Source organism: Aethalodelphis obliquidens, unplaced genomic scaffold (genome assembly GCF_003676395.1).
Source record: "Aethalodelphis obliquidens isolate GAN/ISIS:26980383/991018 unplaced genomic scaffold, ASM367639v1 scaffold55, whole genome shotgun sequence".
NCBI classification, from domain to species: domain Eukaryota; kingdom Metazoa; phylum Chordata; class Mammalia; order Artiodactyla; family Delphinidae; genus Aethalodelphis; species Aethalodelphis obliquidens.
This window is the reverse complement of record NW_020837999.1, coordinates 4456930-4476479: the sequence shown is the minus strand read 5'-3', so window position 1 is coordinate 4476479 and position 19550 is coordinate 4456930. Positions and strand designations below refer to the sequence as shown.

Below are 19550 nucleotides of genomic sequence, written 5' to 3'. Positions count from 1 at the left end.
AATACGGTATTTGGTTTTCTATTTCTGACTTACTTCACTCTGTATGACAGTCTCTAGGTCCATCCACCTCACTACAAATAACTCAATTTCGCTTCCTTTTATGGCTGAGAAATATTCCATTGTGTATATGTGCCACATCTTCTTTATCCATTCATCTGTTGATGGACACTTAGTTTGCTTCCATGTCCTGGCTATTGTAAATAGAGCTGCAATGAATACTGTGGTACATGACTCTTTTTGAATTATGGTTTTCACAGGGTATATGCCCAGTAGTGGGATTGCTGGATCAAATGGTGGTTCTATTTTTAGTTTTTTAAGGAACCTCCCTACTGTTCTGCATAGTGGCTGTATTAATTTACATTCCCACCAATAGTGCAAGAGGGTTCCCTTTTCTCCACACTCTCTCCAGCATTTATTGTTTGTAGATTTTTTGATGATGGCCATTCTGACTAGTGCAAGGTGATACCTCATTGTAGTTTTGAACTGCATTTCTCTAATGATTAGTGATGTTGAGCGTCCTTTCATGTGTTTGTTGGCAATCTGTATATCTTCTGTGGAGAAATGTCTATTTAGGTCTTCTGCCCATTTCTGGATTGGGTTGTTTGTTTTTTGGATACTGAGCTACATGAGCTGCTTGTATATTTTGGAGATTAATCCTTTGTCAGTTGCTTCGTTTGCAAGATTTTCTCCCATTCTGAGGTTGTCTTTTCGTCTTGTTTATGGTTCCTTTGCTTTGCAAAAGCTTTTAAGTTTCATTAGGTCCCATTTGTTTATTTTTGTTTTTATTTCCATTTCTCTAGGAGGTAGCCAAAAAGGATCTTGCTGTGATTTATGTCATAGTGTGTTCTGCCTATGTATTCCTCTAAGAGTTTTATAGTGTCTAGCCTTACATTTAGGTCTTTAATCCATTTTGAGTTTATTTTTGTGTATGGTTTTAGGGAGTGTTCTAATTTCATTCTTTTACATGTAGCTGTCCAGTTTTCCCAGCACCACTTATTGAAGAGGCTGTCTTTCCTCCATTGTATATTCTTGCCTCCTTTATCAAGATAAGGTGACCATATCTTCTTAGGTTTCTCTGGGATTTCTATTCTGTTCCATTGATCTATATTTCTGTTTTTGTGCCAGTACCATACTGTCTTGATTACTGTAGCTTTGTAGTATAGTCTGAAGTCAGAGTGCCTGATTCCTCCAGCTCTGTTTTTCTTTCTCAAGATTGCTTTGGCTATTCAAGGTCTTTCGTGTTTCCATATAGATTGTGAAATTTTTGTTCTACTTCTGTGAAAAATGCCAGTGGTAGTTTGATAGGGATTGCATTGAATCTGTAGATTGCTTTGGGTAGTATAGTCATTTTCACAATATTGATTCTTCCAATCCAAGAACATGGTATATCTCTCTGTCTGTTTGTATCATGTTTAATTTCTTCCATCAGTGTCTTATAGTTTTCTGCATATGGGTCTTTTGTCTCCTTAGTTAGGTTTATTCCTAGGTATTTTATTCTTTTTGTTGCAATAGTAAATGGGAGTGTTTCCTTAATTTCTCTTTCAGATTTTTCATCATTAGTGTATAGGAATACAAGAGATTTCTGTGCATTAATTTTTTATCCTGCTACTTTACCAGATTCATTGATTAGCTCTAGTCGTTTTCTGGTAGCATCTTTAGGATTCTCTATGTAGAGTATCATGTCATGTGCAAACAGTGACAGTTTTACTTCTTCTTTTCCAATTTGGATTCATTTTATTTGTTTTTCTTCTATGATTGCTGTTGCTAAAACTTCCAAAACTATGTTGAATAATAGCGGTGAGACAGGCAACCTTGCCTTGTTCCTGATCTTAGTGGAAATGATTTCAGTTTTTCACCATTGAGAACAATGTTGGCTGTTGGTTTGTCATATATAACCTTTCTTATGTTGAGGTAAGTTCCCTCTATGCCTACTTTCTGGAGGCTTTTTATCATAAATGGGTTTTGAATTTTGTCAAAAGCTGCTTCTGCATCTATTGAGATGATCATATAGTTTTTCTCCTTCAATTTTTTAATATGGTTTATCACACTGATTGATTTGCGTATATTGAAGAATCCTTGCATTCCTTGGATAAGCCCCACTTGATCATGGTGTATGATTCTTTTAATGTGCTGTTGGATTCTGTTTGCTAATATTTTGTTGAGGATTTTTGCATCTATGTTAATCGGTAATATTGGCCTGTAGTTTTCTTTTTTTGTGGCATCTTTGGCTTTGGTATCAGGGTGCTGGTGGCCTCGTAGAATGAGTTTGGGAGTGTTCCTCCCTCTTCTATATTTTGAAAGATTTTGAGAAGGATAGGAGTTATCTCTTCTCTAAATGTTTGATAGAATTCATCTGTGAATCCATCTGTTCCTAGGCTTTTGTTTGTTGGAAGATTTTTAATCACAGTTTCAATTTCAGTGCTTGTGATTGGTCTGTCTATATTTTCTTTTTCTTCCTGGTTTAGTCTTGGAAGGTTGTGATTTTCTAAGAATTTTCCCATTTCTTCCAGGTTGCCCATTTTATTGGCATATAATTGCCTGTAGTAATCTCTCATGATCCTTTGTATTTCTGCAGTGTCAGTTGTTACTTCTCCTTTTTCATTCCTAATTCTATTGATTTGAGTCTTCTCTCTTTTTTTTCTTGATTAGTCTGGCTAATGGCTTATCAGTTTTGTTTATCTTCTCATAGAAGCAGCTTTTAGTTTTGTTGATCTTTTCTATCATTTCTTTTTCATTTATTTCTGATGTGATCTTCATGATTTCTTTCCTTCTGCTAACTTTGGGGTTTGCTTTTCTTTCTCTAATTGCTTTAGGTGTAAGGTTAGGTTGTTTATTTGAGATGTTTCTTGTTTCATCAGGTAAGATTTTATTGCTATAAACTTCCCTCTTAGAACTGCTTTTGCTGCATCCCATAGGTTTTGGATCATCGTGTTTTCATTGTCATTTGTTTCTAGGTATTTTTTGATTTCCTCTTTGATTTCTTCAGTGATCTCTTTCTTATTTAGTAGTGTATTGCTTAGCCTCCATGTGTTTGTATTTTTTTCAGATTTTTTTCCTGTAATTGATATCTAGTCTCATAGCGTTGTGGTCGGAAAAGACACTTGATACGATTTCAATTTTCTTAAATTTATGAAGGCTTGATTTGTGACCCAAGATATGATCTATCCTAGAGAATTTTTCCATGAGAACTTTAAAAAACGTGTATTCTGTTGTTTTTGGCTGGAATGTCCTATAAATATCAATTAAGTCCATCTTGTTTAATGTATCATTTAAAGCTGTGTTTCCTTATTTATTTTCATTTTGGATGATCTGTCCATTGGTGAAAATGGGTTGTTAAAGTTCCCCACTATTATTGTGTTACTGTCTATTTCCCCTTTTCTGGCTGTTAGCATTTGCCTTATGTATTGAGGTGCTCCTATGTTAGGTGCATAAATATTTACAGTTGTTATATCTTCTTCTTGGATTGATTCCTTGATCCTTTTGTAGTGTCCTTCTTTGTCTCTTTTAATAGTTTTTTGTTTGTTTGTTTGTTTTGTTTTTGCGGTACGCGGACCTCTCACTGTTGTGGCCTCTCCCGTTGCGGAGCACAGGCTCCGGACGCGCAAGCCCAGCGGCCACGGCTCACGGGCCTAGCCGCTCCCCGGCATGTGGGATCCTCCCAGACCGGGGCACGAACCTACATCCCCTGCATCGGCAGGCAGACTCTCAACCACTGCGCCACCAGGGAAGCCCTCTTGTAATAACTTTTATTTTAAAGTCTATTTTGTCTGATATGAGAATTGCTACTCCAGCTTTCACTTGATTTCCATTTGCATGGAATATCTTTTTCCATGCCCTCACTTTCAGTCTGTTTGTGTCTCTAGGTCTGAAGTGGGTCTCTTGTAGACAGCATTTCTACAGGTCTTTTTTTGCATCCATTCAGCCAGTCCTTTTCTTTTGGTTGTAGCATTTAATCCATTTACATTTACAGCAATTATTGATGTATATCTTCCTATTACCACTTTCTAATTGTTTTGGGTTTGTTTTTGTAGGCCTTTTCCTTCTCTTGTGTTTCCTGACTAGAGAATTTCCTTTAGCATTTGTTGTAAAGCTGGTTTGGTAGTGCTGAGTTCTCATAGCCTTTGCTTGTCTGTAAGGTTTTTTATTTTTCCTTCGAATCTGAATGAGATCCTTGCTGGGTAGAGTCATCTTGGTTGTAGGTTTTTCCCTTTCACCACTTTAAGTATGTCCTGCCATTCCCTTCTGGCTCGCAGATTTTCTGCTGAGAAATCATCTGTTAACCTTATGGGAATTCCCTTGTATACTATTTCTTGCTTTTCCTTGCTGCTTTTATTATTTTTCCTTTGTATTTATTTTTTGATCGTTTGATTAATACGTGTCTTGGCATGTTTCTCCTTGGATTTATCCTCTATGGGACTCTCTGTGCTTCCTGTTCTTGATTGCCTATTTCCTTTCCCATATTAGGAAAGTTTTCAGCTATAATATCTTCAAATATTTTCTCAGTCCCTTTCTTTTTCTCTTCTTCTTTTGGAACACTATAATTTGAATGTTGGTGCATTTAATGTTGTCCCAGAGGTCTTTGAGACTGTCCTCAATTCTTTTCATTCTTTTTCCTTTAATCGCTGTGCAGTAGTTATTTCCACTATTTTATCTTCTAGGTCACGTGTCCGTTCTTCTGCCTCAGTTTTTCTGCTATTGATTCCTTCTAGAGAATTTTAAATTTCATTTTTTGTGTTGTTTCTCATTGTTTGTTTGCTCTTTAGTTCTTCTAGGTCCTTGTTAAGCATTTCTTGTATTTTCTTCATTCTATTTCCAAGATTTTGGATCAACTTTACTATTATTACTCTGAATTCTTTTTCAGGTAGACAGCCTATTTCCTCTTCATTTGTTTGGTCTGGTGGGTTTTTACCTTGCTCCTTCATTTTCTGTGTATTTCTGTGTCTTCTCATTTTGGTTAACTTACTGCATTTGGGGTCTCCTTTTCGCAGGCTGCAGGTTCGTATTTCCCATTGTTTTTTGTGTTTGCCCCTAAACACAAATCTTTTGGTAAGTTTGGTTCAGTGGGTTATGTAGGCTTCCCGGTGGAGGGGACTGGTGCCTGTTTTCCAGTGGATGAGGCTGGATTTTGTCTTCCTGCGGGCAGGGCCTGGCATGCAGATTCTTAACCACTGCGCCACCTGGGAAGTCCAAGAGCAGCTTTTAAAAATATCTTCTTTGTTCACATAAAGTATACACTTTTAGTTTTCTAATTATACAGCCAATTCTAGAAATTTCTTTGTCTATATATACATAAAAATAGGTTTTTAATAAATGCATATTGAACTGAATTTTTAAAACTCTATTAAAATAGTTATATATACAAAGTATATTTTTCATATATCCCATTTATAAAGTAGAGATACATTCTATACCAAGAGCTTCAAGTATCACCAATTTCTATGGAAGCAGAACCTGGAGTATCAGTTCACATGTACAAGTGCCATTTTAAAAAAACATATATGAAATTTTTTAGCCCATAAATTTCAGAAAAGTGTAATTCTCTATATACCAAAATATATGGTTGTATGTTTAATTTTAAAACTTTCTTCTTTATCGTTGTCTTCCTGAAGTATAAACAGGATAAAAAATAATTCCTTTTTGGAAATAAGAATTACTGAGTCCTTACTAGATGGTAGGCACCCTCCTATGTGCTTTTACGTGATTTCATTTCATCCTCATAGTAGCCGCCTGAGATAGGTAGTATATCTGTTTCTCAGATGTGGAAGAGGCACCCTATGCTCAGAGAGGAGAGATGGATAGTTCAGATCTACCCAGCTAGTAAAGATGGAGTAAACCCAGGGTTCTGCCTGGCCAACACTCCCTCCAGAATGGTGAACTCGCTTGATTCCCTTTACCGTGGCCCAGATTCATTATGAACATATGTGCAGGCTCAAACTTGTCTCTGCTTTGGAGGTTCCAATAGTTGTGTTAGAGTGTTATACTTCTTTGTGTCTGGTTGCTACTGTGAATCATATCAGGTATTCAGATGAGAATGAAGTTTGGCTACCTCTCTGTGTCACTGTGAGAGAAAATGCCCAAGACTTGGCATCCAGTACCATGATCAAACCCTTGTCTCTCGTTGCTTTGTGTATCCCAACATTTCTCTGCTGATGTCTCACCTGTGGTTTTCCTACTTAAGCCATGGACTGGAAATCCTGGCATAGCTGCTTCCCACAAGTCAAGGCACAGAGACACTGCCACCAAGAGCAGGCTTTAAGGTTCAAAGTGATTTGGGATTCAAAGACCCGTAGAGCAAGGAGGTGCAAAACGAGATGGAGGTTTTGGGCATGGGCCCTCAAGATGGAGAAATCCACACCATAAGGCCTACAAATTAGCTTCAGGTGGGTGGTGACTATTTTGGGACCCAACAGAGAGTGAGAAAACTGAGCTCTCCTGTTGCTCATTGAAGCCATTCCATTCTTCGAGTCTGAGACCTACTGAGGTAAAGCCACCAGGTACTTGTTTGGACTCTGTTTGTTCCTGGCTCAGGAAACAACCCAGAGCTTTCTTCCAGTACTCAGGTCTCTTTTGTGGTGTGTGAAAAGGAAGAGGTTGTGGGAGTTCCCAGGGCACTTTGATGTCATTTGGGGCTGGGGTTGAGGGCTTTGCATTAGGCTCCTGGTTACCTTATGGTGTGTTTCATGTCTAGCCCTCATCCAGCCAGGAACAAAGGACCTCGTATTGCAAGCCATAACCTATGGGTCTGGAAGTTTCTTAAGTTATAAAGAAATATTTATTACTTCAAAGAGGGGAAATGAAAAGGGGGAAAAAAAGACACTGTAAAAAAAGAGTGTGGCTGGTCTTTCCCTCAAAGGAGGAAAGGAAGAAGGGAGAGTTGTGCTACATTGACCACTGAAAATCATAAAATCACCCTAATTGAGCCAGCAGTGCAAATGGACACTCTATAAACACACCACCAAGGCTCAGGAAAAATCAGTCTCCGGACAAGGAAGAATTCTTATTAAAATGGAAAACATGTTTTACTCTCCTGCTCCCCATTTTAAGAAAAGACTTCTGCCATCAGATGGTGTACCCTGCTCTGACACTGAGGACAGTTTTTCTGGAGCTTTATCCCCTTCAGAACCTGATGAAAAGCTAGAGAAATACACACAGAAGGTTGTACAGTCCAGCACCAGATTCTAATAATGCAACAACCATCCAACACCAGGGAAGACTGGAGTTAATTCTCAATAGAAATTAAGAGTAATGTTGAGCTATAGGAAATAAAAGTAGAATTACTACCTTAAATAATTTCAATATGGAAAATAAGTTCTCCAGGTCATTCCCCAATCTCTGAGGTGTTTTCTTTTATATTAAAGGATTTCCAGGGACAAAACAGCCATAGTTTACTGTGAAAGACTGTTTCTTTGTTAATTAGTCTAGCCATCTAGGTATATTTCTTATAGATAACTGAATTTTCATTGTTGGCTTATTCTTCAGCCATGGATAGGGTATATGGGCTTGAGGCACCAAAAGAATAAGAATAAACAGTTTGGCAGCTTCTAATCTCAGAAGCAACCGAATCTTCAATAGCTTCTCTCCCATGGCATAGTTCAAAAGCTAAGTGAGAGGTTCTGATAAAAACTTTAGGGGAGAGATAAGGAGATAGGGAAGGATAATTAGCTATGCCAGTTCAGAACAAAGTGTTAGCAAGGTGATACTCTTGTCCACGTCTCTCACTTTGGAGATAGGGAGGTATTGTCTACCTATGCTGTAGTTTACTGTCTCCAGAGATGGTCTATTTGAGTGATCTTTTTGAGAAATTTAAAGAAAGATTCAAGTGACAAGCAATTGGTTGACATAAAAAGTCTCATAAAAAGATAGGCAGCTCAGTAGCTGAAAGTTATCTTCTTTCCAGCTAATTTTGACTTTTGATGTGACTGTGGCTATCTTTCTGTGCCTACTCCATGTTTTTTCCCATTGTAAAGGAGAAGGGAGCTCTTTATGAATGGTGAGCTATTTGAGAAGTATAAAAATAGTGTGACATGTGCCTTGATAGCCCACTGGAAATAATGGCTCGTACATGTATGTGCTTATGCCTAGGTTTGTTTCAATAGACCAGGAGTGGCCACAGCAATTTTCATTTTCTTGACATCTGATGGCCTGGTGCCTGGGGAACGTCAGCGGCCAACAGTGACCCTTTACCTGACCGATTTCAGTGGAAACAACCACTCTCTTGGTGAGTCTGACAGTTATCCCTTTAAGACCACTAGAGGACAATCCATTAGACCCAGGAATCAGCTTGATGTCTCTCTCTGATATTGTTTGAGACCTTGCTTACATCATACAGCTATTGAGAAGATAAAATGAATACTAGATATGGAAACTTGGTACTACATGAAAGACTTAAAATATTATTCATCTCCTTGTTTCTCTTCAGGAAGCTATGAACTGTCATGCCAGCATAACCCACTGGTTATCAATGTAACCCATCACTCGAACGTCCTCTTCCACCATACCACCTCAGTGCTGCTGAATTTCTCATCCCCACTGGTGGGCATCTCAGCAGTGGCTCTAAGGACATCCTCCATCATAAGTCCTTCAGCTTCCAACAACTGCATCCCAGAGCACGAGGGGCAAAATCATCAGGGACAGAGGTACAAAGTTCCCTTTCTTCCTTTTTTTCTTTCTTTTTGTTGTGATGTGTTGCTATCATTTTCATACATACTATTGTATATATAGTGGGTGCTTGTTCACTAACTAAAAATGGGTCTAAGAACTTCTAAAAAGACTTAAGAAGCAAGCAAAGAACAATTCATAGAAGGCACACTTGCGTTTCATATTTTGCTCTTCTTTCCTTAGCTGAGAATAATGTTTATGTAAATATTTATCATCTTTAAGGTCGTAAAATCTTTTTTACATATAAAACCACTGCCTTCACATCAACATTGTTATGTAAACTGCCAAAAATTCTCTGCCAAAAACTCAATGTTCCCTAAGCGATGTATATTTTTTCACTTGTTCCCACCTGGACAGTGTATATAGCAAGTTTAACAATTAGTTTCTAAGGCATGTCATATAATCAATTAGATTTACATATGGAAATCAGGACTACATTGGCTATATGTGCCCTTCTGTGGACATCTGTAATTGTCATCTAGATAGCATTTCCTGGACTCTCAGCTCCTGCTAGTAAGGAACTGTTCTTCATAGCATTGGTATGCCCAAGGTTGGCCCTGATGGGGCAAGGAGCAAGCCAAACACAGTAATCTGTGCTGCACTTGGGCTGGACTCATTCTATGAATGGTCTAATCAGTTGAGTGGCACTGTAGGTAACAGGGTTTGTTCCCTCAAGGAGTGAAGTGTCAGGCAATTGGGATCCTGGTCACAAAAGCTGGAGTTGCAGGCATCACTCCATCACCAAGGAGGAACTCTGATACCACCTTGCCCAACCTAGGTATCCCAGAAACCCAACCTTGATTAGGGAATAAGTGTAGGCAGTACTAATATAGTATATTAGTTATCTTTTGCTGTGCAGCAAATTATAGCAAAATTTAGTGGCTTATCACGGTTTCTGTCAGAGAGGAATCTGGGTGCAACTCAGCTAGGTGCCTCTGGCTTAGAGTCTCTTAAGAGGTTGCCATCAGCTGTGGGCTAAGTGTGCAGTAACCTCAAGGCTCGAGTGGAGCTGGAGAATTCACTTCCAAGTTCACTCATGTGGCTGTGGCAAGCCTCAGGAGATCTGCATCCAAACTCACTCACACAGGTGCTGGCAGTGGGCACACTCACATAGGCATGGCTCAGTTCCTTGCCATGTGGGCGTCTCCATAAGGTGCCTGAGTGTCCTTATGACATGGCGGCTAATAATCCAAAAAATAAAGAGAACCAGAGAGGGTGAGTACACGAGAGTCTGCCCAGAAAGGAAGCCAGTCTTTTTATAACATAATGTTGGAATTGACAACCCATTACTTCTGGTATATTCTGTTGATTAGAAATGAGTCAGTTAGTCCAGCCCATACTCAAGAGGAGGGATGTGCATCAAGGCACGAGTCATTAGGTGCCATTTATCACATGCAGTAATAGTAGTTTATGTTAATCAAGCACTAACTATGTGTCAGACATTGTTGTAAGTGCTAGGAAGGGATAGGGTCTAGGTAATGGACATTGCAACACTAGCTAGTTCATCTGCAACTTTTAAGTCTCCTTAGTGAGCAAAAGTCTTCAAATATTAATGTAAGAATGTAGACTATTAAAATATCATTTTTTACTAGAATTATTGCCTCTGTCTCATGTGTTTTCCAATTATTTTCTCTATTGGTTCTACCTCTGGCCTCAAGCCATACAGAATTTCTTTCAGGTCCCTGAAACATGTGTTCTTGTTGAGCTCCATGTCTTTGCACACAATGTTCCTACTTTCTTGAATGCTGTCCAGTACTTCTTCGCTTCAACTCACACTTGACCATCATGATTCACCTTCGTCTATGAATTTTTGGCAAACTCCCTCCCTGTTTCCATAGGACATTGTACACAACCCATGCTTTACAAAGGCAGCTATCACATAAATATACCTATTTATTTATTTGTTATTCTTTCCCACTCTGAGCTCCCTGCAGTAGGAATTCTGCTCAGTATCTCTCAGTACCTACTAAAGGCCCTGGCGCATAAGAGGTGTCAGAAACTGTGCATTGAATGACAGTTACGGATTTTATCTCTAAATCTTCCACGGGACAGAACTGAACAAGCAAAGCAAAAAGGAAGTCACAACCTCTGTAGACCCCAAGGGACAAGAATTCCCCTCACAGCAACAGCTGTGAAGTTTTGACAAAGAAGTTGATTAATTATGATCACTGCTGCTAGTTCTTCACTTATTTTCATTTGGCACTGTGGGAAAAACAAGTTTTATACGCATGCATGCAAACCAGTAGAAATAAGATATGATTCTCCAGTTTACACAGAGTGTATCTGGAATGCACGAGAATTTCCAAACCACATGTGACTGACAGGAGCCATGCAAATTGGCTTTTCCTTTTCGGCCAGAAAATCAGTGCAATATAGTAAATTTTGATACACAGGGAACCTAATAGATCCCGCATATTTTCTTTATGGACAGATTTAAAATCTAAATCCCTATGTATTCTCAAAGAGTAGAAGTCTTTTAGCATCTTTGTATCAATCACAGTTGTAAATGTAGATAGACCATAATATGAAACCCTCAAACTCTGGGCGTAGTGAGAGGGATTCCTGGCTACCTCCTTTTTACCCTTATGACCTGAATTACATTAATACTAAAATGGGCACGGGAGAGCTGACAGATGCCTGGCAGTAGAAGATGTTTTATCCATTTTGTATTTAACCATTAATGACCAATGGTCTGTCCTCCTACAACACTTTATCCTTAAACCAGCCTGACTGACCCACAGAATCTCAGCTGAAGGCCAGTAAACCTAAGTCTGGCTCTCCAGTGACATTCATGATCCTTACCTTGGACCATCTGACTTTGATCTTTCTCTTCATCTTGTTTCCCATTCTGCTATGATGGCTACCCAGCTTATGACCCTTTGGGCTTAGTCTACTGATAATGAATGCCTTAGTCCCGAAAACCGACTTTAGTGTTCTTGGTTTTGGTCGCCAGTGCCCAGTAAGAGCTGAATTCATTCTTACTCTCTGGCTATTTCCTGCCCTAGGCACCTTGGGGAAAGGTCCTGCATAACCTTCCACAGTATCCCATGAGTTGGAGTGTCAGGCAGATCCCCAACCATTCCAGGATTGTGTTGATGGCTTGGGGAAGTGGGAACCATCTTTTTGATTAATACAGTGGGATTTTGAATGTGTCCAAGATACAATCCTGGCACTAATAGGTTAATTTTCCTAAATGAGTGGATTAGCTTGCAGATAATCAGGGCTCATGTTATTACTTTGGAAATTCACAAGGTCAGGTCTAGAAGAATTTACTAACAGGCAAGAATTGCTGATGGGCATGTGTTTCTCCTACAACAGGATTCTGTTTTTTCAGTCACATGAATACAATGAAAACATTAGTTGCAACTTCTCTGACCCTACCTGATGGTATATCCATCAGATACCCCAGTGTTGAATCTTCTGAAGATGAAGGATATTATCGCCTTTATCAGGACATAGGCTGATAGCAGTGGTTGAAACTTCTGATCACTCATTTCTTTTCAGCATTTGTACTTTCCTTTTATTGGTTTTTCTATCTACCTGCTCTATAAAAGGTTGAGAATACAGTATAACCTTCCAGACAGTTGTGCTTCTTTCCATTCTTCCTTGTATTTCAAATAGTTCTGGCTTTTTGTAATTTCATATAACATAATTAGGTGTATAAATGCTTGTGACTGTTTTATTTTTATTAGGATCAAAGCTCTTGCCAACCCTTTTGCCCCTTTCAAAGGTTAAGCCTTTGTATTATGCTTTGTCTGGAATGAAAATTTCCATCCCTGCTTTCCTTTTGTTTGTATTTGTTTGATAAATGTTTGCCTCTGTTTTATTTTTAACCTTTCTCTATCTTCACTGCCAGTGAGGCCAGGGCACATTGCTTTACTGCACTCTTTACAAAGACAGTAGGATTTCACTGTGTAAAACTACTCCAAGCTTTTATTCTGAAATTTTATCTCATGGTCCTCAAGCCTGTAGTATTCTTTAGGACTCTGTAGCATTCTTACCTTTGGGACAGTTATCTCCCAGGATTCAATGGCCTTTGCCAATGGTTCTCCCTTCTCCCCACTTGCTTCTACCTCACCCCACCAAGACCCTTATACTTCCTGACCGGAAATCTTGAAATGAGTAAAGAAAGAGTACTGATGAGGACTGATGGATAGAGAACAGAACTGTGACCCCTGAAAAGTAGTGCCCAGCTCTCTGGTCTTTACAGGGCCCAGGGAATGAAGAAAGAGTGACCTGTTTGCCTCTTTTCTTTTAGTATGGCTCTATTCTTTCTCTGCTTTGCTTTTTTCAGAAAACAAAACAAGAAATGCATGTTTTGGCTTCCAGTGATATTTCTCAATTCAACTCCAATACATTTTGAAATCAGGAGAAAAATCCTCAGAGTCCAGCTATCCACCTTGGTTTTTGGCATTGATAAGAGTTTTCATATTTTTCTGTACTGTTGGTATTTAAGTGGGAAACAGGGAGAAATTACCTCAGAGTATTCTTGTGAGATTACCTGAGAATGATCCATTTGGAGTTTGTAGCACATTCAAACACCAGGTGGGAGGACAGCCCAGGCAGTTTCCACACCATTTCCCATCTTTATCATTTTTACCATCCTCCTTTTACAAGTTATTGCTTCTCACCTCTAAATCCACCCTTATCACCCTAACTCGTAGTACTAGAGCAGGATTTTATTGATATTTATCCTTTGCTGACTGGCACAGTGTTAACTTTTGTCAACAGAGGGTTCTGGAAATACACCGTAGGAGAAAGGGTCTTCTCTTCCTGGTTTTGATGTACTTTCTTCTCTCTGGCTGCTGTGATGGGCTCAGCAGTGGTGTGCAGGACACCTGTGGTCAAGTACAGCAGGAGTTTGGGTTCCCAGTTGGCTGTTCACAGCAATAGCCAAAGATGATAGCTTGGTAATTGGTAATTGTGGTCCCACTGCGTGTCATTGATTATTAGCATCCCATTTCCCATTGACAAGTAGCTCAGCATTGTACTCAAGCCCAAAGGCACAACCAAACAGATTCCCAAGTTCTATCTTTGTGACTCTATCTCCTACTACCATTTCCAGTTCCATTGTTTCAGTCAGTCAGTCAGGACACGGTAATTAGAATAGAGGAAGATTAATATAAATAACTATTGACTAGTAACAGAGGATTAACTACTAAATGGTAAAGAGAACCCTAACATAGAAGAATGGTAGATAAAGGGAGCGATCATTACTTTTAGGGATGAGGGAAGAGTATCCAAGGAAGAGTACCTGACCCCCTCCAAGGCTGTGATTTTGATCTCATTGGAGAGGGTGGAGCAGTGGCACACTGGGCGACAGAGAAGTTTGCTGAGGTTTCATAGGCTGAGACTGGCAATCAAGAAACCACCCACTGGGGTGCTGATCGAAGCTCATAAAGAAGCTGTCTGTTGAGGTGCTCTTGGGACTTTATGGAAAGCTGTCATTGGGGCGCTGCTAAAACTTTCTGGGAGGTCACCTGCTGGGCACTGATGAAACTTGATGGGAAACCACCCATTGGGGTGCTGCTGAAACTTTGTGGGAAGTCATTCACTGGGGTACCTTTGCTGGGAAGCCAGCTGCAGTGCTGGTAGAACTGCTGGGACATGCAGGGTGTCACTGAAACTCATTAGGAGGTGAGCACCACTAGACCGAGGCTGTGTTGGACATCAAAGAGCTGCAGAATCAAGAAGAAAAAGCACGTAGGAATCAAGAAGAAACACCCCTTCCTCCTGCAGTGTCTCTCCAGTTACGTCTACTGGGAAAACGTGACATTGTGCTAAATGGCAAAAGAGCAATATTTGCATGGTCCATCTCTAGTATCGCAAAGCAGGGTAATGAAGGTGGAGATTTGGAACTGAGAGGGAATAAGCTGATAACTGGCAGAAAATATCTTGTCAAGTAACCATGAAGAAACCCCTTCTCTCTGCCTTGTATGTTCCAGATTAAGATTTTCTTTAAGTTCCTGGCTTTAATACTGAAACCAATTTTCAATATAACTTTTAAGTAGACTGACCTAACTGGAAATGCGTATTTTCTTTTTTTAATGCTTTGAACTTATTTTAAGTCCAAGGCAAACATAAAGTATAAATATCTCTAGCTTATTCAGTATAAATACACGTTCTGATTGAGAGGGAAAACAAGTAATAGATACTCATAAATATAAAACTACAGTGGGTTCTGAGGTTTACCTTAAACTATAGGTTATCAAAGCCAAGTATTCTAATATAAAATTGAATAGGACATTAATCTTTTTAAATGAACATCCATGTGGAAACCTGAGTTATTTCTTCTCTCTCTCTCTCTTGTTCTCACATTCTTTCTCACTCACTGTATATAGTCATGTTTGATCTTTCTTATCTTTGTGGATAATTGAGAGTTGAGTTGTGTACAAATTTATGTCTAAAACAGTGAATATGTGTGTGTGTATACACATTGTATATACATTGCCATATTTTATTCACATAGTAGAAAGGCTTCTGAAAAATTTAATGTAGACTGATTTGTAAAACTAATTATTCTATATGGGGTGTGTGTGTGTGTGTGTGTGTGTGTGTGTGTGTATGTGTGTAGAAAGAGGCAGACTATTCATCATTCAAAAAATATTTATTAAGTGCCTACAATATGCCAGGAATCATTTTTCAGTTGAGGAAACTGAGACTCAGTGTGTACAAATTCACCTTATTTAAAACTAGCAAAACTAAGAGTAGTATCAAAGTAATTTGTTTTTAGTAAAGAAAGTTTTCATTATAGGAACGAAAAGCTGTTTTAGAAACATACTCATGTGACACAGAGGTAGAGAACAAACGTGTGGACACCAAGGAGGGAAAGAGGGTGGTGGTGGTGGGGTGAATTGAGAGATTGGGATTGACATATATACGCTAATATGTGTAAAATAGATAACTAATAAGAACCTGCTGTATAGCACAGGGAACTCCACTTCGCTGTACAGTAGAAACTAACACAACAGTGTAAAACAACTATACCTCAACAACAACAACAAAATTAATTAATTAATTATTTTTAAAAAGAAACATACTCATGTCTATTACTCTCCAAGAAATCCTTCCACCCTCCCACAAATTCTTATTTGGACTGCGGTAAGAAGATTTTAACTGGCCCTGGAATAATTAAAGAGCACCCGTATTTTAGATATGTCTATGCAAATGGCATATTTATTTTGAGGAATCCATGAAACCAAGAAATGTAGATGTGGGCTCCAAGTAATGCAGGTGATCTGGTGATATTTGATGGAGTAGGTAATAAATGGTGGAATTGTAAGGATATTTTGGACTTTTGGAAAAGTTCAGGAAATGAATTATCTAGTGGGGCAATTTTATGGGCAGAATCCAGGGGATTTGGGGTCATTAGAAAAAGAGAAAATTTGTCCCAGCTCCTATGCGGTCCTAGCCCAGACAAAAAGAATCTTATTCCTCGAGGAGAGAAAATCAGAAAAGAAATATTCCGTTCTCTTGGAGATTAGAAGTACAGGTAAGCCAGAAGGAAGACTACAATTTAAAGCCTGGTTTGTGTATGTATTAGTTTTCTGCAGCTTAAACCAATACACATTTATACTCTCACAGTTTCTGAAATTCAAGATTTTAGGCCAGGCTTAACTGGGTCCTCTGTAGGCATTTGGTCCCCAAATGCTGCCAGACTGAGGGCCTGTTTCCTGCTGGATGTTGCACAGATGCTGTCCTCAGTTCCTTACCCCATAGCCATCTCCATGGGGCAGCTCACACTTGGCAATTTGTTTCTTCAAAGCCATAAAGAGAGAGTCTCTCAGCAAGAGTACCTTTCAATCTTAGGTTGTGTACTCAGAAGTGACATTGTCACCTTTGCCATATTCATTTGGTTAGAAGTAAGTCACTGGTCCCACCCGCACTCAAGCTGAGAGAATTACACAAGGTTGTGGATTCTAAGAGGCTGGAATAATGTCCACCAAGATACGTTAGGCTGGACTAGTGTGCCTAGACGTTGGAGTTACAAGGATCTCACTGCATGTGTCTCATGGCCTGATAGAGCCACACACTCTACTGATGTAGTTTCAACTTACTAGGCAGCTTGGGTCACAAGGGACATGTGAGGAATTTGCATGCAGGAAAAAAGCATGAGGGAAGAACAATGATTCCCAGAGTAAGGTCTTTCTTATAGGGATTCCCCAGTTCTTGGTAGGTGGATTATCTAAACGGCCTTTTACCAGAGAATGTCCTCCCAATACTTCATTATCTAGGTCCACCACATCCATTTTATGACTGATCCATTTCCACATTTTATTCCCAAGTTCATTTTCCCTTTTTCCTAAGCCACCTTCTCAATAGCTCATCCAGAATTGTTACAGTGTTCATTAAAGTGAAAAACAATCAGTAATATCAATTGGATTTCCTAGAAAATCATAAAATTATTTTAAAAATCTAAAAATAAAAAAGTGGTTATTATTTAAATGATCTGCATTCTGACTCTTTTCATAATGTAGGACAATTGAGGGTTAATTTATTTAGCAATTTGGGTCTAGTGAAATGTGGTTATATATGTGTAAGTGTGTGTGTGTATGTATTTTATTTTACACAAGGCAATCTTTTGGAGAAGATTAATATGCATTGAATTATATAACTAAATTTTTAAATGATTTAACTTTTTAAATGATTGTGCCATTCAGAAAGGCATTATTTTTTAAGTAAAATATAAATATTTTTGTAAACAGCAGTGTCATCCCCAGATTTTCTCTTCTCTTTCTTTCCTTTTATCTTTTCTGCATAAATCTGGATTTTCCTCTTTAGTTAAAGCAAACTGAGCATGAGCACATAAAGTCTGAGTCAAGAGGAAATAATGAACACACACATTGTGTGTGTATGATTGTATATTCAAGGCAACAGCTCTTAAGCAGAATTTATCTTTTGCATTAAAAACATTTACTATTTGGCTGTTACTGTGGACATCAGTGAGAGTTCAGCCTCCAACTCTTTTATACTTGACGTAATGCCTGACATAAGTAACATACCTGCCATGTTTTGTTAATCATGCTTGTGTAAAGAAAAGAATCAGGTAATTAAAAATGAGTAGGGACTTCCCTGGTGGCACAGTGGTTAAGAATCTGCCTGCCAATGAAGAGGACATGGATTCAATCCCTGGTCAGGGAAGATCCCATATGCCTCGGAGCAACTAAGCCCGTGCGCCACAACTACCGAGCCTGTGCTCCACGACTACTGAAGCCCGAGCGCCTAGAGCCCATGCTCCACAACAAGAGAAGCCACCACAATGAGAAGCCCATGCACCACAACAGAGAGTAGCCCCCGCTCGCCACGGGGCGAGAAAGCGCACGCACAGCAACGAAGACCCAACACAGCCAAAAATAAATAAATAAATAAATTTATTTTTAGAAATGAGTAATCAAAGAATAGTGTATAGCTGATTTGGTTTGAAGTGCCTCAGGATGCACAGAGGCCTACAAATTTATGTACATGTATATTAGTTTAGTCACTTTTGTTTTCTCTGTGGAGCCTCTGTTCTTCAGATTCTGTTTCCTGAAGCAGGGACTGTAAAAAATAAATAATTCAGGGAGAAAAGCCAACAGTCAGCCACCACCAAATAACTCATATCTTTCCATTTGCGATTCACACGCAAACTTCGGTAACACGCAGGGTTAATGCTGTCTCAGGCTGGCTCCCCTCAGCTGCCTTGCCTCTTCAGATCCCCCCTTTGAATGACATTGCTGTGCTGTGACACAAAAGATATGTTTAGCCTTAGAAAGCTAATCTTGAAAAGGTGGATCTGCTGACCAAGAAGATAGCACCTTGCATCAGTAAGTCAAGTATAGAGGATTTCTGGGTCACCCTCCATTGTCCGTGGAGAATTCTTGGCAGACGTGGGATTTTGGTTGGGGAGTGGAGGGATGTGGTAGAAAGGAAAGCATCTTTTCCATAGAATTCACTTCTATGACTTTTATAACCCCCAGAGAATTTCTGGGAGCAAGTGGCTGTGTTTTCCATTCGGAAGGTGTTGGGACTCCTCAGGTGTAAAAATGTTTCTTCTTGAGTGCCCCATAGATTACTGGTAGAGCTGGGGCTAGATTATAAGGCCTCTGAGCCTGAGTCCAGGGGCATGCAGCCAGAGCACAGCTCAGTGCCTTGGCATTCCATCCCTGCTGTAATCAGTGTGTGAGCCTGGTCTTGGTAATAGGATCATTCCATCTCTATTATCCGTCATTCTGCTTCATGCTTCATTATTCCCTGGAACCCTCATTGCTGCTGCTTTACCAATTCCTATCGCGCTTCAGTTATTTGGAGCTCAGATTTAAAATGGCAACACTTTCCCTTCCTTCTCTTCCTGGATTGGGCCCCTATACCTTGCCAGGCTTCTCTGTTCCCTACTCAGTCCTATGTAAAACATTCCAATCACCACCCTTTTGATAGCCTCACAAAGTAAAGGGCTTCTTCCTTTCTTGTGCTAGGGGCCACAGGTTAAAGCATCTATTTATCCTTTGGCTCTTCGTCTTTTATATTTAGCATAGGGTTTCCTTTTAATGTTCCAGGATGATGGGAACTGTTCTCTCTTGCTGCTGGGAAAGGCCGTATAGAAATGAAATATGTATTGCATTTCTATTCATTGGATTATCTTCTTCCCCAAAGCAGTTTAGCAAATTAACATTGAATCCGTTTTTGCTTCTTAAGCAAGAAAAGAATTATAGCTGCTCAATTGTTCCCTGGGTTTCTTGCTCAACTTCCTTTTCCCAGAATGATTTGTCCATAAAATAAGAGGGAAGGAGGAGAATCCACTGGCGAGGATTCTGGTTCTCCTGGCCGATGATGGATGGCCTGGTGAAAGACAGATCTGCTTTGAGAGGCACAGTGAGCTGTTTGAGTCTTTTCAACTGTTTACTCTCATGGGGTTA

The 19550-nt window shown here is 39.4% G+C and overlaps 1 protein-coding gene across 1 annotated transcript in view; it reads left to right on the top strand.

Annotated features, from left to right (window-relative positions):
• PAPPA2 (pappalysin 2) overlaps positions 1-19550 on the top strand; it is a 282414-nt gene that overhangs the window by 173473 nt on the left and 89391 nt on the right. The window contains exons 12-13 of the mRNA XM_027086240.1: positions 8083-8218; positions 8420-8636. Coding sequence (XP_026942041.1) covers positions 8083-8218; positions 8420-8636 — 353 coding nt within the window. The remainder of the gene's footprint in view (positions 1-8082; positions 8219-8419; positions 8637-19550) is intronic.